The sequence below is a fragment of the Strix uralensis genome, chromosome 2, assembly GCF_047716275.1.
Source record: "Strix uralensis isolate ZFMK-TIS-50842 chromosome 2, bStrUra1, whole genome shotgun sequence".
In the NCBI taxonomy this organism is placed as follows: domain Eukaryota; kingdom Metazoa; phylum Chordata; class Aves; order Strigiformes; family Strigidae; genus Strix; species Strix uralensis.
In genome coordinates this window covers 51,767,567-51,790,061 of record NC_133973.1, presented here as the reverse complement: position 1 = coordinate 51,790,061, position 22,495 = coordinate 51,767,567, and the positions used below count along the sequence as shown (strand labels likewise).

Below are 22,495 nucleotides of genomic sequence, written 5' to 3'. Positions count from 1 at the left end.
AAAATAGGCTATACTCTATAGGTGACAAAAGGAAGACTGGGGAAAATGTGGGCTGAAGGAAATGCGGGACCTCACTACACAGGACATGGAAAAGGCTGAAGTACTGTATGCCTGCTTTGCCTCAGCCTTTACCAGCAAGAGCATCCTTCAGGAATCCCAGCTCCCAGAGACCAGGGGGAAAGACTAGAGAAACAAATACACACTGGGTGGAACAGGATCTGGTCAGGGAATTCTTAAGCAAACAGGACATACATTAAGTCCAAGGGGCCTGATGGATGTACCCACAAGTGCTGAGGGAGCTGGCTGATGTCATTGTGAGGCTAGTCTCCATAATTTTTGATCAATCATGGTGAATGGGAGAAGCGCCTGAAGACCGGAGGAAAACAGATCTCACTCCTACCTTGAAGAAGGGCAAAGAGGAGGACCCAGGGAACTATATGCCAGTCAATTCCTGGGAAGGTGATGGAGCAGCTAATGCTGGAAATCATTTTCAGGCACATGAACAAGATGATGATCATCAGGAGTGGTCAGCATGGCTTCACCAAGAGGAGTCATGCTTCAGCAATTTGATAAACTTCCATGATGAAATGACTGGCCTGGTAGATGAGAGGAGAGCAGTGGATATTGTCTACCTGGACTTGAGGAAGGCCTTCAACACTGTCTCCTTTAAGATCCTCACAGACAAGCTGCTGATGTACGGGCTGGATGTGCAGACAGTGAAGTGGATTGGAAAGTGGCTGAATGGCTGAGCCCAGAGGGTGGTGATCAATGGTGCAACATCTAGTTGGAGGCCAGTGGTGTACCCCAGAGGTTAATAATGGGTCCAGTCCTGTTTAGTATCTTCATTAATGATCTGGATGATGGGGTAGAGCGTACCCTCAGCAAGCTTGCTTATGACCAGCAGGAGTGGCTGATACATCAGAGGGTCATGCTGCCATCCAGAGCAACCTCAGCAGGGGGGGGAAAACAGGCAGACAGGAACCTCAGGAAGTTCAACAAGAGGAAGTGCAAAGCCCTGCACCTGCGGACAACTTCAGTCACCAGTATGTGCTGGGGGTTGCCCAGCTGGAAAGCACCTTGGCAGAAAAGGACCTGGGATATCCTGGTGGACACCAAGCTGACCATGAACCAGCAACGTGCCCTTGCCACAAAGGCTAATGGTGCTCTGGCCTGCACGAGTAGGACCGTTGCCAGCAGGTTGAGGGAGGTGATCCTTCCTCTCTACTCAGCAGTGGTGAGGCCACACCTGGAGTGCTGGATTCGGCTCTGGGCTCCCCAGTACAAGAGAGGCACAGACATACTGAAGAGAGTCCAATGAAGGGCCACAAAAACGATGAAGGGACTGGAGCATCTCTCCTGTGAGGAAAGGCTGAGGGAGCTGGGACTGTTCAGCCTGGAGAAGAGAAGGCTCAGGGGGTTCTCATCAATGTATAGAAATACCTGAGGGGAGGTTGCAAAGGGGACGGAGCCAGGCTCTGTGCAGTGACAGGACCAGAGGCAACGGGCACACACTGAAACACAGGAGGGTTCCTCTGAACATCAGGAAACACTTTTTCACTGTGAGGGTGACTGAGCCCTGGCACAGGTTGCCCAGGGAGACTGTGGAGTCTCCATCCTTGGAGATACTCAAAAGCTGCCTGGACATGGTCCAGGACAACAGGCTCTAGGTTGTCCTGCCTGAGCTAGGGGGTTAGACCAGCTGACTTCCAGAGGTCCCTTTCAACTTCAGCTAGTCCTCAATTCTGTAATACACTCCTCAACTCTTACTTAGAATGGGGCAGATACAAAAAGCTGTAGGTACAAAACCTGCTGTATTTAATTTGAAAACCCTCAGATCTATGCTGAGCAGTGTATTTGGTTTTCCCTTTGGCATTGCTTTCTATACACTCATTACCTCCAGTTACTATTTTCTGTTCTAGAAAAAACTTTAAAATTATATAGTTATATAGTTTCAGAGCAACTGGTATAGAGAACCATGCATAAAAGTTTCATAAGTGGTCTAAGACAAAAAAACTAAGAGGACTTAAGATAATCTTTGATAATGCAGAACGGAAAAAAACCCCAGTCAGCTCAAACCAGAAACAAAATAGATAAATAGTATAACACAAATTATCTTAAAACAGTGACTACCAGCCTATGGTTCAAGTTGGCTGGACACAGGATGCTTTGACTGCCTGGTTCTGAATGTCAGGTCATTTAAATTAAAAGTTATTTACATTATAGATTCACATAAACATACATATGAATAAACTTTCATTAGTTACTCATATTTAAAGGAAAACATGATCTTAAGTTGGCTTACTGGAATAATACACGAATAGGAAAAGGTGACTGGAGCCCTCTGAGTTAAGCAGGAAGATAAACTATTAATTCAACAGTGTACCCATGCTTCAGTTCTCTGAACTTCACCTCCAATTAAGGGAAAGACAAGCACAAAGAACCCTGGCGTTTCATTTGACCAGGTTCAAACTTCAAGATTTTAGCCATCTTTACCCAGGGCTTCATTTTTTTCCCCTACAGGAATAATTGAGATATTCAAATGTAGAATTTTTGTATCATGTTCAGGGCATACACAATCACATGCACAGATTCACATAAAACTGTCATCAGAGTTACAGAGAAGGCTACCATTGCTTTTGAGCAAATTGTGTCCCTGAGTGACTAGAAAGGAAGAGGAATTCCTACAAATATCGTAAGTATTCAGATTAACATCTTTGCCCCTATGTCTACCACCAGAAGTAAAAAATTGTGTGCTTTTATTAAAAGCAACAAAAAAGGGGAAGATGCTCCACCCTTTGAGCCAACACTTATAACATGATGTTGTTGTTTATCACCATCATTCCTGAAATGTCCCACAATATGTATACAGCCACAACAAACTTGTTAGAAATGCAGTCATGTCAACTGCAACGTGCAATCACCCTGCCAATACAGCATTCTTCAGTTTCAGTATTGCATAGGTCTTCTGCGAGAAGAACTGTGAGAGCTGCTAGTCCTCCCACAAAGCAGAAATCTAATTTCAAATAGAAGAGGCCTTACGATGTAATGAGGAGTTATGGCACTCTCTTGCAAGACGACTGAAAGATACAGAACCAGATAAGCAGATGAATCCTTGTCGATAGAAAAGCAACTCAGAGAATACACCGCGTTGTCTTCTATATCAAATACGCACCAAAGAGATGTTCAGTATCTTTTGAGAGAGATCAGATGCAAAATGCCTCTGGACTACTGTCATTACCAACTTCCAAGTTCTGTAATTTGCCTGCAAAGTTGTTGAGGTTACTATTAAGCCAATTTAACTTACTTCTCAAGCACAGGCTAATCACTGAGAACAACAACTACCGGAACAACAGACTTCTGTAACATAGAAATAAGAAAACATGAAGTGTATAAAGTTCAAATCTATTGCCGTTAACTGCTTTGATTTAAAATACTTCAGGTCTTCACCTGAACACAGGACAAACAGTTTTTAGCCATCTCTTCCCCTCAGTGGTTATATGAGAATTCTGTCAGCTGTAAGTGGCAAAATGCTATATGCAAAACTAAATAGTTGAATAAATTCTTAAGTTGTTATTTTGAAAGCATAGACCAACCCAAGTTCAAACATAATTGCTTCAGATAAACAATGTTGGAATGATTTTACCCTTTTGATTAAAACTTCCTTACATCAGATGTTTACATGAACTGTCAAGAACTGCCAGATGTCAGATAAGATAGCTACCCTAGCCTATGCAAACAGCGGTCACACATACACACAACATCAAACAAAACAGACAGTTGCAACAATGAACAAACTATTTTATTTTTGCTGGCAGGTAAGAACGTCCCATTGAAATTAAAGAATAAAAAATATATTCTGCTACAACACTTTGAACGTTTCAATCTCACGCTATAACACATGGTGAAATTCTGGTACTGCAACATCACAGCAATCCCTGTGCACATGAATGCACAGAAACCCTTGAACAAATATTTATACCCATAATAGTGCCATGTACAAAAATGTCATTCCATAAAGGCCAAACAGAAAATTTAAACATCTTTGTTTTTCTTATGCCAATGGCAATGTAAAAAATGAAAACTGTTTTCAGTCAATTACTTCCACTTAAATAGTATGGAGATCTTTTTACGCTAAAGAACTCTGAAATTCAGCATAATAAAGTGTGGAAAGTATACACAATATACTGAACATGTGGGGCATGATGTTTTCCTCATACAGCTAACTTTCATATGGTTACACCAACAATGAAGTCTGTATTTTCCTAACACAAAGAGAAAATATTCTGGTTCTCCAATCAATGCTCTGACCTTTTCTTACTATAAAGAGCATGCTTGTATTATTCATCTAAGCATACATGCACCACTAAAGATATGCAAAACAAATTAATACAGATAACCTTTATTGTCAAATGTCTAATGATATAATAATAAAAACAACTCTTGAAGTCCAAATGACTTGCTAAATTAAAATTGCATTGCAGTCACTTAAACTCACAAAAAACTTGGGACACTCGTGAGCCACAAAACTTATTATTTTGCAGCAGTGTATCTGCTGAAACCTGAGGAGTATCAGACTATTAGTAAATTGAGGCATTTTCAGAAAAGGAATTTGTAAAAAATACATTTATACTATATGCTTTCTTATAAAAAGTCAGTAAGAAATATAATAAAACCTACCATTTTAGGACTACACCTTCTCTAGCAAATAATTTTCATCACTCGCACTATTACATACAGTACATTCAGTTTCCTACACAGAAAGTATATTTCCTTGTCCCTGATGTATATTACAATTGGCAGTGACAACAAACTGCTTTATTATCACTACTTATTCTTGCAGCTTATACAAACAGCATCATTTTTACCCAAAAAAGGCTTACCAGTTACATAGTAGCACTTCCTTATAGGAAATATAAGCCCAAAACATTGGAAGCAAATGTGTCTTTCCAGAAATATACCAGAATATATGGCTCAGAGTTAAGAGATGAATAACCAAGAGTATTGCATAGTACAGGGATCTTGCCTGCATGAATAAACCCACTCTCTGATTGTTTATCACTTTCTGACTCCAAGAATGGACAACAAATTAAACAGGTGCTAATGAATATGAAAGTAGTACACAACTAAATTTACTGGTAAAAAAACAACAAGAAATTGTACAGTTCTCTCTGGCACAGTGCAAAGTACACATTAAAAAATTGAATACATATGTACAGTGTGTATGTATATTTTTATATATATAGTATGTATTTCCCCGACACATACACGTGTATATATAAAAAGCATGAACACACATATCCATGCCAAACTTAGCAAAAAGATGGAATGTTTAAAATATGGATGCGTTGTTCCAGTTAAATCAGTCTGTCCTAGAAATGGCTGTTTAAACAGCCAGTAAGCCCTTCCATGAAACAGAAATATTTATTTCCTGCATAAATTGACAATATACCGTACATTTGTCCTTGTAAGTTATCAAAGGACTGATAATCGCACTTTATAAAAGCTTATATTTGTATTAAACCCTCTCCTCCATAACCCTTCCCTCCCCACACCTCCATCCCTCATAATCAACTCATATGGCTATTCCCTTTATGGAAATCTAGGAAGAATAATATAGAATAATATACTAGTCTATTACTCTGCTGGCGCATCAGACACAGTATTCACTACAGAGATGAAATCTTCTATTTTAAATTTTTTTTGCAATATATAGAAGTTTACAGCCACTCCTGTAAAAATTATTAACACCTGATGCTACTTTGTTTTATTATTTTCCTTTGGGATTCAGCTGTTTTGGTTCTGAATATGAACATGTTGGCTGAAGTCTGTAACAGAGAATGCACTTCTCAGGATTCGGTGAGCACTGTTACCTGACCTGCCCACCCCCAGTATGATCAACTGTCCTTCCCTGCAAACTTTCTGAAATAGTTCCGCAAAATACTAGAATGCAACACAATTTTTTTCCCCCTTCTTTATCCTGAATGTCTTTTTTACATTTTCAGAGCACTTTCAAAAAATAAAGATGATTTATACCAGCAAAATAGTTTCCAATAAAGGCGATGGCTGTGAACCTGAGAGCTTAGTGTGATACGAACACACTTATTTGTGGTACCCCCACTGGCTAGTACTTTCCTTGTTTAAGTCGTTCAATGTGGTAGCACAACTTTAGCGCAGGCCCCAGCTTCAGTCCCATATATTTCATTATCATATCACTCCTCAGTAAGAGTAGTGCCTTCCCATCAATTTCCTGCAGAAGGAAGAGAATAAACAAAACAACATACAACTACTTTAACAAGCTGCACGGTAAAACTGGAAAAATACATTATATTTCTTTATACTGTAGTAAAAATTTATCTATTATATATAAAACAGTAACTTAGTATAATTTGTTATTTACAGATGGCCACTGAAATTGAATTTATTTTAGTATTTTTTAATGTATGATTAAAATATTTAAGGTGCTGAAGAAAATTATAGTAAGTAAAGAAACTGACCAAACAGCCCTCAAAATTAGGTACCAGCTGGGAAAAAACGTGAATGGGTCAAGGGGAAAAAAAAAAGCTGCAAAGGAAGGTCTGTGCAGTTAGAGATTAAATGATCCAAGCACCAAGGCCTTGCACTGAACCTTGAACACAGCTGTGGGAAGATTCTGGCATGTGCATGCAAACAGTCACATGGAGGAAGGGGTTACAGACCATCTAAATCTGTGAAATAAGACAGATCTATGTCCAGGTTAAACCAGACAGATTGTTAGGATCAAGACCAAGGACAACTTAGATTTCAACTGCCTGGTTGAAAGGTGCTGAAATGTGACAGTCCTAAGCTCTTAGTAGCATTACATACTGTAGACAGGCAATTAGTTCCTTAAAACACCATAAAGAAAACCACTCTGTCTTGTCAGGTTTATGTTTAAAAAAAAAAAAAAGTGACATTTAGTCTTGTTATATAACTAAGAATAAAAGACAGGAAACTCTGTTAGAAGTTATTTTGAGTTTTCCTTCCAATCCAGCTTACTCTGAGATCTAACTGTTAGTAGGAGCTGGTGCGGAACAAGGTTGAAATACAACCTCTTTTTGGAGGGCCATATATACAATGAAATAAGAAAGAAGTTCTTTGCTGAGCAATCTGCCATAGAAAAGCACAGTGAGAAGGAAGAGGGGAGACCAAAAACAGCACAGAGAAAATGACACAGTTGCTCTCTCTAAATACAACATCTAGTTAGATCTTATGAAACCCTACACGTTGTTTTTCAAAACAGATTAATTCAACATTTCAATTGATTCTCTGAATTTTAGCATTAATGACCAAGTGTAAAGCTAATGAGGCATAACTGCACCTCCACTTTGGGATAATCAGTCTTCAAAACAGACTGTCTCAGGGAGGTGTCATCTATGTGGGCCAAATGCCCCATACTGTACATGAGAATAGTCTCTTCTCTAGAAGTACCAGGGATGACAGGGGTACCATGGATGCTGGCCATTAGAACTTGGATACTTCCAGTACCGGCATTATTCCATGTAAGCTGGAAAGCAGTGGATATTTACTTTAGTCTAACAAGACTGGAACACAGAGAAAATATACTGCAGGTGGAATTTCAAGTGGAAAAATAATTTTCAGCCTCCCTCTGATATACAAAGTAGAATCTATTCTACCTTCAATTACAAATAGAGTGATAGACATGAAAGCTGTATTTTAAGAGACTGACACGACACACAATCTACTAGAACAGAATGAATATGCATCATACATGTCTCCTGAAGAGTTCTGCATGGGGAGCTAGTGCCTGTGGATCAGCTTCTTTCACAAAATGCATTACTTCCTCTATTGACCAAGTAGAAGGATCCTTATTCAATATTCTTGAAGGTTCCCTCTTTAGTGAATTCAGATCCGGTCCAGTTGTGGAACTTGCAGCTTTTAGTATAAAGATATTGTGAAAGGAAGAACTTATCACTAGTCTATACAGGGATAACACATTTCATTTTACATAAGACATTCTTAATATTAACATGCAGCTTTTATTATGCATTCTTTGCAATATATTAAAATGAAAGATGCTTTATTTTCCTCCAAATAATATTGAACTATTCCATTTGTCTTTAGAAGCCTTATATAACTGCAAATATTTATAGCAGCATAAACATTAGCACTACGACATACCTAGAGGGATTAGTTCAACTTGTACTTGGCTCCTGGGTCTCAAGATGCCATTAATTGGGAATGTGGCAAAGGCAAGTTAAGCTGTGCAGACAGAGGGAGGGACAGGAGGAAACGCTATCCCGTTATTTCAGCAACACGGTAATAGTTGAGAAGATGCTTGGGAAGGGAGCTGCGTGTAACTAGCCCTCCTGGGTCTGGCGTGCTGCCGCGTCCACAACAGCAGTGACAGGAAGGTGCAGCAGGCAAGAACCCCCCTGGCTTACATGGATGTATTAGTTCTAACAGGCTGAAGTTCTGCCTTTGCAGTTACATTAGCAAGCCTGACATGCTTGGCAACAGCACAACATTTCACTCCATATCCAAGCTTTTCTATGGCAAAGAACTTTTTTATTCATAACTCTCGGACTTTGTACGTTAATAAAAGCAGTTATGTACTTTGGAAAGTGTAGTTATATAGCATACCTTCAATTCGCCTCTGTATTCGATTTCTACTAACTTCATAGTAACCACCGCTCCCAGCAGAACTCAAGGACAGCCTCCGCAGGATTGGGCCTGAATTTGAGGTAGCAGTCACTGGCTGAAGGGAATTTCTGTAATATGCTGCACTTCCTGATGTACGATATTCTGTGGAATTTTGATGGGTTGGACTTGAAGGATTTACAGAACTAAGTGCAGAATCCATAGAGTCCTCAGAAAATCGGTGTTCTTTGGAAGTGCTGTTTTCTTCTATAGGTAATGTTTCTGCTACATAAAAAACAATTATCAATATGTTCAAGGTGGTGGACATTATACCTTTGATATTCAACTCCTTGCTATGTTCTCTTGAAGATACTGACATACTGTAAACCTGTTAACAAATCTCCTGTGAGGCAATCAGTGCTGCTGAATGTTTGCCCCTTTTCCTCAAGTAATCATTGGGCTGTTACTATATTTTTAAAACATTTTTGTAGCAAAAGATTTAGTATGTCAAGTTTGAGACAGTCTTCCATAAATCATTTCAGTTGTATTTGTTAAGTACCATGAACAGGGAAGTGACAGAGGAAATTTTTTGGGGGTAGAATTGTCTGACATTAAACAGTGTTAGTCCAGCATTTTCATTATATTTTTAAAACATATTCTCAAAAAGCTAACTATTAAGAGTGTGTTACCTTTATCTTGCAAAAAAATTTTAATATAAATAAAAACTCTCATGTTAACTAAAAATTGTTTAATTTGTTCCAAACAGCAGAGGGAGTCACTAACTTCATAAACAAAACAAGTGGATGATTATCATCTCTAGATCCCAACACATTCAGACACTGAGGCCATCACTAAAAATTGAACAGGTTATAGGCAAAGCCACAGAAGGCTGCAAGTGCCAGGTACAGCACACTAACGTAACACGTTCTGACCACAATGCTCTATCTACATACAGTCAGTTCTTTGCACAGGGCAGGGTCTATGAGCACAGACTCTGGAAAGCTAAAGATACATGTAAGTTACTGAATCCACTGAGCAAGTTAAAAAAAAAGAAAATCAAGTCTCAGGAATGGAGTATAACAACATTCCCCTTTTTAGTTCTTAACACTCATCAGCTAATTTCTACTCTGCAAAACACAAACAATGCCTGCTTAGAAGACTCATGAATTTTTAGAGCTTGTCAATACTGTTTCTAAGCCAGATGAGCAGAGTTTAGTGAGTTCCTTTCCCTGTGCCATGAAACAGGAGCCAGGTTTGCTTGATTACTGAAAATTCCACTCTCAGTCAACCAAATTCAGGTCTGATTGGGACAAACATGCTATGCAAGGGAAAAGAAAAAAAAACAACAAACAAATCAATGAGAACACCACTCCATTCTCTAGCAATCATATGTATTCTTCTCTGTTTGCATCAGGCCAATATCTAGCCCGAGAAAGAAGTTGGAAGCACGATGCACAAATCTGTATGAAACAAATGCTGCTTTGGCAGGAGAGTTAAGAGCTGGAAAATATAGCTAACAGGTTCACAGAAGTGTAAACCCCACACAACCATCTTGAAAATTACTCTAGTGAAGTTATAAAACATATGCTAGTGAAGCAGCATATTCTTTGGGATAAGAACTGGTATGTTCTGTGAAACAAGTTCCTGAAATAAGCTTTTTACTACCCTTCTTATATGACAACTTTCAAGAATTTCTTGGGTGAATACCCAATTAAAACTGAAGGTAAAAGTATTTTCCTAAAAAACCCAGTGAGCTTCTCAAGCATGTTTTCAACTTGCTTCACAAGCTCTTACGTTCTCTGCTGAAACCTGTTTAAAAGCAGAGTGCAGTGAAGAACTGTTAAGTGTATTTTGGCCTTCAGACAGCATAATCCCGAAAGGGAACAAAGGCACTCAAAGCCAGCTCCCTATTTAGTGAATTCAGTAAGACAAGATCTGTAAGACCATGTAACATCTTTTACTGAACTAGACAGTCGTGGAATAAAGCAGCTTTTATGGACACAGGCCCTTCTCTTTCATATACACAACCCTCTAGAACAACTACTGCAAAACCTTCTAGTTTGTTAGATTTGAATCACAAAAGCAAAGTGGCTACTGAGGTTTTCAAAGAAAACATATGAGAAAACCAACTTCTTTACATTTGTCAGCTTGAAGTAGTTGCAGCAACTTAACAAAATAAAAACCAAAAGCCATCATTCTATAGAATTTCAGAGAGACTTTAAGAGATGTAGTCAATATGACTATAAAATTAAAGGGTAACCAACCAAGGGAACATCAGAACTGTAGAGAATGAAACCACTAACAGTAATCTCAGTCCAAGACCAAAAGGCAGAGGTGATACTCTAAATAGTTACAGCAAAACTATATGGAGGAGACTAAGGTTTAACTGACTGAACCTGTAGATTCAGATTTCAGAAGTCTTGAAGGGTAGGATGAAACAATGGAGACAATACTCTCCAGCAGAAAGTTTCAACTACAGTATTTAAGCATGTATCAGCCAACTCCATGTAATGTATTAAGAAAAAGCCTTTTAGTTTTTATAGTAAACAAGCAGGCATCCCACATACAGGTGTTTTTTCTAAATACTTGTTTTACATAATCCTTGTCAAGATTTCTGAAGACAAAAAGATTTTAAAAATTGACTGTATTACAAAAGAATTTAATTGTATTTGTACCAATTATATCCCAGATTTCTCTCTGATGATATATATCCTAAAGTAAACAATAGTAAATAGGACTCGGAAAGATCAACTCTGCTTTTTTCCACAAGATACCAGCATTTAAATTTATCTTCCTGTAAATTCTCAATTCACATACACAATGTGGAAAAGCTGGCATATTGCCCATCATCTTTTAGAGAAGGTGTTCCTGTTCAGCAACTATAGTGTCCAATCCACTTTCTATCCATCTAGCTTCTCTACAAACAAAACGCAGCTGTAATCTTGTTGAAAAAGTGGTCAACTGGTATGACAGCTGATTCAAAATCAGCATCCAGCAAATGGAGCTTTGCAAACCATGGAGCAACAAGTCACACACTTCTACTTCAACATATCAAACATTTGTGAATAACAGCGGTATGGAAAAACATGGGAGGTTCCACTGCAGAATGTCTGATCTTTGGGTAGATTAATAAAAGGCCTTATGTTTCAAATGTAAGGATGACAACAGACTGTTTAAACACTGAAGGCCTTAGCAGGAATTGGACGTTTTGTTTTCTTGAAGCTCCTCTGGGAATTAGAAGGCAGTTGTTCTGCCTCATACATAACGGGAATGATGTAATCGGCCGCAGTAGTAAGAACACTCTGTTTTCAGGGAGAGGGAGACTGAGCTATTCCCCACCCGCGCCCCCCTCCTTTATCTTTCATAACTTTAAGAAGAAACTGTTAGTGAGCATGAAAGAGCAAAATCTGCAAAACATATCCCTGAGCAGATCAGAAGGAAAGTAGCTGTTTGAAAGACCCTTTCCCACAATTATTCCACTTCGCCTTCAAATGATAGTTCAAAACAACTATTTCAAGACAACTATGTCTCAATGGAACCAGAACTTTTTGGAGGCAGATCTTTCTTGCTAACCAGCCCATGACTGACCGCTATAAAATTACCTCCAGATTTTCAGCGGAGGACATTGCCCTAATGGGAAACATGCAACACTAGAGAACACTTTGCCTCTTGAAATGCACAGAGTACAAATTCAAACCTCTGAAACCATGGCAAAACACTTAATTATTTTTTATCCAAGTAACTGCACTTTGTCATGAACTATTGATCTTAAAATGTATTTTAAGGAGTACACTGACTTCATTTGTAAAAGTGATCCATCAGTAAACAAGGATTAAAAAGCAGTATGTGCACGCATGTTTACTTGAGGAAGATTTCTTACAAGACAATGCAGGTCTACTCAAACACAATTCTGCTCCAATTGAAACAACTTCATTTGAGTATAATTAAGTGCTCTACACTTATTAAGTTACATACCAGAAATATATGACTTAGGTGTACAATATATCTGTGGAATTAAGCCAGTACCTTCTTTTGGAAAGACACAGAAATCGATAATCAATGCAGAACTGTATTTCCTGCTGCTGTTATTATATACAAAGAATATGCTACATATGTAAAATAATAAAACGTACTATTTTAAATAAGCTATCATTTTGAACATTTCACTTTGATATCCTTTTCTGCTTTAACCGTAGTCCTATGACTTTTTAATCTGCCCAGAAAAAGAGATCATTCTGCCCCAACTGATGCTAATAGACACAAAATGACCCCAGGATCTCCAAAAAGAATAAAAATATATATATATATGAAGAAATAAATAACTAATCCCCATCATATTTCAAAAAAGCATTTGGAAATGCTGTGCAAATATCTTACAGCAAGAGAAAGTATGTATCAGATGGGATGAGTCAACATCAACAATTTACCATGGCTTAACCAGTTATGCAGCAAATGCAGAGTGAAAAAACCCACGTTTTCCTCAGTCTCTCTCCCTGAAGTTTAATCCTAGATACTTTACTTCACATCTGAGGCAGACTAAGACTCGACACATGCTCAGTTAAGCTGAGCTGCAGCACAGGAAAAAGGTGCTATTCATCAGTGAGCTAAATCAATCTAACAACCAGCTGCCACAGGGAGGCTTCTCTGCTCCCCTGGCCATGGTTGCATTTTATTCAAACCTTTTCTGTGCTCATCTGAGTCCATGGTGAGTCAGTCCAGAGAAGTAAACTGCAAACTACTCTTAGCTTCACCAAAACGTTTTCTGTGCTTTTGCGCAGTGGTTCAGCTCACCACCCAGCCGGGCGGCCTGGAACCCACTGTAGGGACAAGGAGGCAAGGAAAGAAGGAGCAGCACAACTTTCAGTGGCAGCTAGCCATAAACTCAGCTGAGTTGTATCATCAAGCTACGCCCTTACTCACTTAATGGCCCCAGCCTAGAGTTATTAAGAGTTGCTTCTAATTTATCTCCTAATCCATTTTGAGGCAAATGGTTTTCTGCTAAATAGCCATATATGAAGCAGGAGGCTTCATCCATCACCTATTTGCCCAAGCCCCTTCACAAAAAAGGCTAGCAGGTTTAGTAGAAGGACTGCTGGAACTTGCAGTAGATCTTCTCTAAGTGCAAAATCTGTGCCAGTGATCAATAATTAACATACTTTCACCCTGACTTGTCAAAGGCTAGAGACAAACCAGACACATACGCTGAACTTGGTCCTTTTTGACTGGAAATACTGAAACCATAAATAATCCTCGTACATAATCCTGACATAATGTAATTACCTTCAGATGGATGAGCGTCATTTCTGGGAAGCTTAGGGGAAAGAGGAGCAGTATATGGCGGAGAGTCCTGAGAGTATCGTTTAGCACTCCTGTTTTCAGGTATTTCTTCTTTTGCTGCAAAGAGGAAAGTCACCACCTATTATTCTAGCATAAAGCTGCTCATGGGGAAAGTCCAGGAACAAAAGCAAAGACACCTATCAGTCATTCACCAAGTTACAGTTCCGTTTCTTGTGTCACACAGAATCGGTCATTTCAATACAAACTTTCAAAGCTGAAGTACAGCTTAGTTTATACTGTCATCACCCAAATTACCTTACCTTGGCTACTTTTCAGAAAAGAGTTTAAACTAATAACTTTCATATGACAAACAGAATTATAAACATAATTTCTCCATTGGAAAGGGGGGAAAAAAGAAAAAGAATATTTTATTTTCTAAAGCAGCACCCAGAAGACAGACTCAGCTATCAGACAGCTGTGAGGAAGCTTCACACCCAATATTCATCTTCTGAAATTACCCTGACATCAAGGTCTTCTCAGCTATGGCTCCTGGTAACCCTTGGGCTGGGACTTGTAATACCAGGCCCTGGAAACAACCTGATGGGAGATCTTGTTCAAGTCATTTCATTGCTGCACTGAGAGTGTAGAGTGAAGGTGAAAAGATACTGGCCTCATACAAAATATCACAAGCAGCCACCTGCAAAATCCACCTTTTGTGCTAGAAAACTGGACTGTACATAGTAGAATGTAAAATTTTTGGAGCCACCACCGAGTAAGTTGAATAAAGAGGGAAGAAAGGACGTTTTACTGGTGTGGGAAGGCCTAGGCTGAATTCCCTTTCAGGGCAAGCTCCTTCTCATAAGGCAGTAAGTATCTTTTTGTAAGCTTATTTTATGATCTGAACATAAATTTAACAAATGAAATGTGAAGTTTTGAGCAGTATCACGGTGGTACAATACATATGTTTCCTGGCTTGGCTACAAGGAGGAGTTTGCTGAACAAAATGATTTCTGCACATGTGGTATGAGCTATCCCATCCTGTCAAAGCACTGCTGCACTGGAACCAATTCACTAAGAACTGAAGTGTATTCATTTCAATCAACTCATGTCATAGAAAGACAGATTAAAAAGTTACATTTCATGAAGTTGCCACGCTTCTCAAAAATATCAGCACTTTGAAGTAACAGTTGTTTAACAGTAGTACCTGGCTTGTTCCTATCATACTCCGTAGGACTATGCGCACATCCCACATAAGGGCTGAAAGGCTGGCTACTAAAGAGATTATCACACTGCAGGCTGTGGCAGAGTTTCTCCAAGAAGCGTAGGACAAACGATGCGCTGTTTACAGAAGGAAGATTGATGGCATGCTTTTCCCCATCAAAGGAAGCTGTGAACAAGAAGATGATGTCAAACACCCCCCAAGCATCATGGAGTACAGTAAAACACCATCATTAACTTAAAGGAGAAGTCATCAGATTTGATTTAAACCACACAAGACATGAGAGGAGTAAACAATCATTCTGGTAGTTTAACAAATTTACATCCAAAGGACTGATTTTACCTTCTGTTGGATCTATGTCAATTTAAATTTGCCTTGTGGGACTTAGTTTAATAAAATAATTTTGGATTCACACCAGCATAACAAAACTTGCAACTATTCCCTCATCATCAAAACCTTACGTTTCTGTTGTTTGCTTATAAAACAGCAAGCTCTCCACCACATATTTACAGGAGATAACACAGCAAAGACCCTTTACAGTACTTGCTAAAACAAAAAATACAAAATATATAAAAAAAAAAAAGAAGCAAACAACTTTAAGATTTTTTTTTCTCAGTTTCTAACTGAACTGAACATACTTGTGGTAATGTGCTGGCATCCACTACCATTGAAATTCTGACTACAGAAACTGTTTTGCCATTTGCTATTTTATCACTAGAGAAATCTATGCTGCTGTCAACACTACAGTGGTCAAGCTCCCATTTATTTCAACAGGAACTAGGTGGCAGAGATACCACAACAGCCACAAATGGATCTGGTGTCGTTTAAACTGAGTGATTACAAAAAGCCTGGACATGTGCCTATGTCTTTTACTTGTTGACCTCCTTTCTTGCCTCCCAGAGTGTTGCAGCTTTTTTTGTTCCTTTTTTGTGAAAATTAGCAAGATTTTGAAAAGACTCAATACTACCATTATATGGATAAGTAATTACCATTATATTAGCTGAAACTTAGTTATTTCTGATTAGAAAGACATTATGACAAAGCAGGAACAAACTTGTAACTTAAGCTTAGGGCTAGAAAGAAGCGGCATAAACACCAGGTTTATGCATCAATTTGCTTCTTGGTTTTCAGCCTGTCATGCAGTTTTCTGTTGTTAACATAAGTTTCCAAACGATAAGTAGAGCTTTAAAGGATCACATTTTGTTGGTAGCAGATGCATTTTAAAAAAACCAAACCAAAAAACAGAAATTACAAGAAAGCCTTTATTCACAGATCTGAAAGGAACATTTCCATATTGTGTTACAAGAGAGACAGATAATATACACAAAACCAAAGAAAACACCCAAGTTTAGCATATTTTAGGCTTCCTTAGGAAATCAGAAATGTCAATTACTTATACTGTTGATGTACAGACGCTTCTGATTAGTTAACCAGCTAGCATCAACGGCAACGTGCTACCTCTCTCATCTGCTTTCATGACAGACTGACCCAATGCAAGTGCTTAAAGTTTAAGGGTCAGTACTACAGGGACAAATCTCGGACCAATGTGTTTCCATGGCCCATTCGTTCAAACGTTCAAATGATATGCTAAATGATTCACAGTCCCACATGTGGCTCAGACACAAGGTCCTCTACCTCATGTTTGGGGAAGGGGTCTCCAAAGGCAAATTTTTGCTTGGAACTCAACCAGTTCTGGAGAGCAAATGGGCTGTGAGACCTAGCACAGCTTGATCTAACAAATTTACTGCAAGGTAGTAGTCAGCTACAGCAAAAATTTAAAATGCTTTATAATAGCCTTACGGATCTTCTTATATGACCTTGGGGAAATCACTTACTCTCCACGCCTTAATTTCTCATTTTGAAAAGAAGCATTGAAAAGAACAATATTATCTTAGAGTTGTCAGGAGGGTAAAGCAAGAAACAGTCAAGGCAATGTGACTGCCCCAGCAAGGCATACAATGGGGAAAATCCACAAACAAAGATTCAGTGCGAACACAGCTTCCCTATACTCTGAACACCCAAGGGCAACCATACGAACTTCAACCAAGGGTGTGAGATCCAGATCCATAGGCTCAATGATCTGCTCTGCTAGGGGACAACATAAACCTCTCACTTCCCACATAAATGCTAGGGGAAAAAAATAAAAAGGGGTACTTCTGAGGTGCAATAACCTCAACCTTTAATGACAAATAAACAGGGACTGGAGCTTGTGTGTGCAATCCCAGACCCCAAGATGAACAGCATTCTCATTTCTTCACCTTCCATTGTGTAAGTATGTAAGTATGTTTTAAATACCAGGTTCAAACCAGGAGAAAGTCTGAGAGCTAAACTATCAGAGAAATGTGTTTGTCTGATAGTGAAGAAACTCACCCAAGAGTCTGATTTTAATTCTCTGCTTGAGAAAATTTATCTGAGCCTCAGTCTATTTCATCCCACCAAACGTCCTAGTCTCTGCGCTACAAGGAGAAAGAAGGGGCTGACACCAGCACCACCATTAGTGGGCTTGCTAATCAAGCCTTTAATTTCCTTTCAGTTATATTTGCCTGAATTGAAACCTTATGCATCAAGCAAAAATAAAACAGTTTGTGCTTTTGTTTGAGTAGGAAAAGATGGAAAAATCGTAAGTTCAGTTCTATTTAAAACAATGATTTTCTTTGGCAGCTGAACCAAAAGAACCCGCTAATTATTCACATGTATTCTGGCACGATTATTTTATCCACATCCTCAGCAGCATACAGTTTCCTCCTACAGCAGGTATAATACTCATCATGAAAGTATCAGTCCACAAAAGATTTAGATTTCTTTGCTTATTCTCTGCTGCAATGTATTTTTTTCCTTGTCAGTCTAAAAAAATATCTGAACAAGCCACACTCCAAAAACACTTTCAAACAAAAGCTCTACAAGCAAACACTCTCACAATTTCATCCTGTAATTCCTCATTTTATTTCACCATAGCTTTCCTCCTATTCTTTATTGTTCACATGCACAGCTGGTTGCAATGTGCTATATTAACCTAAGTCACATTCTGTGGTTCTCAAAACACATCACACAAATTTTTGATAAAATGACAGGGAGTATTTGCTCACCCACTTCTCAGCAACTTGTTTGACAAGCAGATGAGAAGGCAAGAGGTCAAGAACACCAGAACCCCACAGGGGTCTTGTGGCTCACTATCACCTGGACGAGGTCTCTGCTTCAGGAGCAGTCCACATCACCAAGTTCTTCAAATCCAGGGCTACAGAGCTGGTTTCTCTGAATCCAGGCCTTGGGGTGAAGCCGGGTGCAGAACAGCAATTCCTTTTCATACAGAATTTTTGAATGTAAACAAACCACAACTACACAATGATTCTGAACCTTCTGCCTCCTCTGTGAAGTAATAATTTTCAACTACTCAGTCACAGCCCAGATACGCCCCTGGCCTACAATTTAGTCCTTAGTGATAAACAATCACAAACAAAATACTGGCAATGCACATCTCAGTGTATTTTGTTCACGAAAATTGATTTGTCTGGATTATGTACAGCAAGGTATTAATGTAATAAATTTTCATATATCTTGAAAAAAAAAGCAATATGGGTTTCAAAACCACACATACAATGCCATTAAACCTTTACTACACAGCAGAGAAGCAGCATCCATTTTGTGAACAAACTCATGGTGACACATAAGCAAGGCATACTGTAGTTCTGCTATATGCAGGTCAGGGTGCTGCTTTTTAAATATTGTTAGACAGCAACATCTTTATGAGGATTTAATTGAACCTGTATTCCACTAATCATCTTTCACATCTGGTGTTAATGTAAGGAGATTAAAGTAATGCAAAGTCTTTTTATCGCCAATGATGGAATTATGAATTGATGTGCTAACTGTTATATAGAATATTTCCTAGCCTAGAAGGAAAAAAAATGTCAAGCAGCAGCTATTCAGTTTGAGATATAGAGATAATTTATCTGTAGACCTGCCATTAATATGTAGCAGAAATAAACCTATTCCATAATAGGGGACATAGGTGGATGAACACTGACCTAAGATACTGCTACAGTTCTGGGGGATGTGGGAAGGGAAGAAGCAGCAACTTTAGCATGTGGAATCACTTGCCTGGAAGCTAAACAGATTAGTTTGAAACTTTTCACCCACTTGGTTAAGACATTAAGAACACAAACACTATGTACGGATAAGATTATGTGAATGACTTGGATTAATAAAGCTGATATTTCACTTGTACTGAGTTTACTTGACAAATGTTTGGCTACAGCTTCTAAATGAGGTGCACGAGCTCTACTTAGTATAAGAATGTCACTGTACCACGTATATGTAATTTACCACTGCTGTTGCTAAACTCTAATTTAAAGAATTGTTCAAATCATCCCCGACCCAGAGTGAAATGAAACACACACTGTCAACACTCTATTAGTAAAGAGGTTCACAAGTATATGTTCTTGACTGTGTGAAATAGTTACAAAAGTGATATAAACTCATTGCGGCTACTTCAGTTCTTCTGCCCTACTTCAAGTTCATAACCAAGTGAAGAAACAGAAGAAACAAAACATCTTCACGTACCAGTTATCATTTCCCCTCCGTGATGGCCAGATTTCAGAAATCCGAAGACTGTTTTGGATTGATAGGCACAATCCACGCAAGCCTGTACAGCCTGTTGAAGTACCACATTGACAGGACCTGGTCCAAAGTGATCCGGAAGCTGTTGAACCTTCTTCTTATCCAGGTGAGGCCCAGAATTTCCATGCTTGTTGACATAAACACACACTAAAAAAAAAAAAAAAAAGCGCCATATTTACTGCCAAGGAACTAAGACATGTTTCCAAGTTAGAACTGCAAACCGTCTTTTTAGTTTTAATCTTGAGGAAAATATGTACTGGTCAACTCAAGAAGCTGAACAAGCATACACGCTTTCAGAGCATGCAAAAAGTGCTCTGTCTTCTATCAAGGTTCTCCTTTCTGCATGAGTCCTAAACCCACTTTTTTTTTGGTCTCTAAAGTCCTTCTCTACCACACTAACATAACAAAGCTGTCATAATCTGTGCTTATCTTTTATTTTGACTAATGTCTGTTCATACACTAGTTCAAATAAGGTAAGAATTACTGGCAGGTACTCTAAACTACCAAAATGCAATTCTAAAAAGCTGGCCTTACCAAGTTACTGCCCTAAATTTTATCCTATCTGAGAAGCTGCTACAAAGACAACCCTATGGTATATACCTACCACTGATGCTCATTCTGAAGCACCCATACAACATTAACGTGTGCACGTATAATGGTTACTGAAGTCTGTACCTTCAGAAGCCCCGAAACACTCATGTATAGTTTCCACACTGCAACTTGGCCTTCTTTGCTAAATAAAATAAACATACTTCTCTAGAAACACTGTAAGGCAGTTTAAAGCTTAGCACGAAACAATCAGATAGGTCCTCTGAAATGATTTCTTATAGAGACTATGCAAAACTGTCTTTCAAAAGGAACAGCAAGGCAGAAAAACATGGGATTTGTGGTGATGAAGCAATCTAAGTATTCTGTTATACAGAAGACTGACATATTTTCTGAACTGTAGTATTATTTGGGCTTAGTTAAAAACCTGGATTTTTAAAAGTGAAATATTTCTGTCTTCATGCATATCTGCTCACTCTCTGATGTCTGATTGGAGGGAACCTATTTGTACAAATAATCAAAGATACAAATCAGCAAAAATAGTTTTCATGTCATCTTCTGTCTCAGCTCAACAACAACTGCTTCCTGAAAGATTTATTTTCCTAGGAAAAACATACATATTTTCCCCTCATCCATGACTGAAGGTGGGAGTGAGAAGAGGCTGACACCTTCTATTGTAAAAACAGTAATAAAGCACCCCAAACAATATTATCATAATTTATGGAGCTTTTAGAAAGTTATGACATTTCAGTTGACAACAATACAAATTGTTTCACTACAGGGTTACAAGTTCCACAATGAGTTAGTTCATTAACTAGCTTATTTCTCTTCTTCCAACCCTTTTCAAGATACATTTCACTATATTTCAAAAACAAACATAAGAGGAAGAAGGGAAGTAATTCTTCTGATTGCCTTTACTTGGTTTAAACAGTCTGAGTTGTTTCTTTTAATGTAAGGCTATACAGATATAAAATCTCCATTTTGTTATGTTACAGTACAGCCTGCATGACATCAGAATATCGTATGGGTTTTTAGCTACATCTATTCCCATTTCATACATTAAGGAGTGGGACAGACATGAAAGTAGTATACAGTTTCCTTCTTCAGACAGGAACAAACTGCTAGGTCTAGCAGATCTATCAAAAGCCCCTGTGCTCCAGCACTTCTTGCTATAACGCAGGCATCAAAACACTAGTTCTGCAAAGAACACTGGCACCTACGAGTATCTTCAAAGAGTAAGGTAGTTGGATAATGATTTACAGTAGTAAGTTTGCAGCACATTTTCCATAAAATTACACTAGTAGTTTGCTTGAAATGGAAGCCATTTCACAATAAAAATGTCATTAATTTATTTCTTTGTTTTTTACCTGTGGATATAACTGATGCAGTTGCACCCGACGAATTAACTCCATCTTTAAGTATCTGCGTAGTGCCACTGTCCCCCTCAGAAGAAGAATGAGGAGAAGGAGATGCAGAAGTCAGTTGCTCTGGCAAGATTTTTTTCTGTTTAGAGAAAAAAATGTCAAAATATTTAATGTTTTTTAAGGAGTCTACAAAACCTTTCTGCTATTAGTTACCTTATTACAAAAGTACTACACGCAGCAGAGAAGATAAAGTCCAGGAAAGGAAGACCAGAAAACTGACAGTTTGCATTTACAGCTACTTAAGTAAGGCAGTGGAAGACAAATTACTGAAAAAGGAAACCACCTCTATCTAAAAAGTGGGAAGAGAATGAGCTTTATATACTAATTCATGACCCTTCTAAATCTTAGGAAGCACACAAAAGGTGTTTTGGATTGTTTTCCAATACATGCCCTTCCCATCATCTGGGTTTATCACAACTCAAAATCAGTTAGTTGGGCTCTGTATATATTCGCATATAAAGCCTGAGTCACACTTAGGTGTCAACTTTACAGTGCACCTAGGTTCTCCCTCAGCTTGTTTCAAAGGGGCTGAAATACTCAGGTAATCACTTTCAGGAACTGGTGCTTTACACAAGATATCAAATAAACCAGTAGTTACAATCCAGCCATGTGGGTTGCCAAAACCTTTTCGTTTCCCAAACCAAACTTATTTGCAGCTTATCATATGACAGACAACCAGAGTTTGCAGCACAAAGATTTAGAAATTGGTCAGTGTGCATTATCTTCCACCTGAGGAAAAGAGAATTTTGTTGGACTGGTGTTTAGAAAAAAGACATGCACAAGGAAGGCTTTTTTA

The 22,495-nt window shown here is 38.5% G+C and overlaps 1 protein-coding gene across 1 annotated transcript in view; it reads right to left on the bottom strand.

Moving 5' to 3' along the window:
* Nucleotides 1-5,913: 5,913 nt before the first annotated feature.
* SCML2 (Scm polycomb group protein like 2) overlaps nt 5,914-22,495 on the bottom strand; it is a 72,679-nt gene continuing 56,097 nt past the window's right edge. Inside the window, exons 8-14 of the mRNA XM_074860933.1 lie at nt 21,643-21,778; nt 19,673-19,876; nt 15,098-15,280; nt 13,897-14,010; nt 8,620-8,901; nt 7,748-7,911; nt 5,914-6,247 (exon numbers count right to left, since the gene is read on the bottom strand). Of these exons, the coding sequence (XP_074717034.1) occupies nt 6,122-6,247; nt 7,748-7,911; nt 8,620-8,901; nt 13,897-14,010; nt 15,098-15,280; nt 19,673-19,876; nt 21,643-21,778 (1,209 nt within the window). The 3' untranslated portion in view covers nt 5,914-6,121. The remainder of the gene's footprint in view (nt 6,248-7,747; nt 7,912-8,619; nt 8,902-13,896; nt 14,011-15,097; nt 15,281-19,672; nt 19,877-21,642; nt 21,779-22,495) is intronic.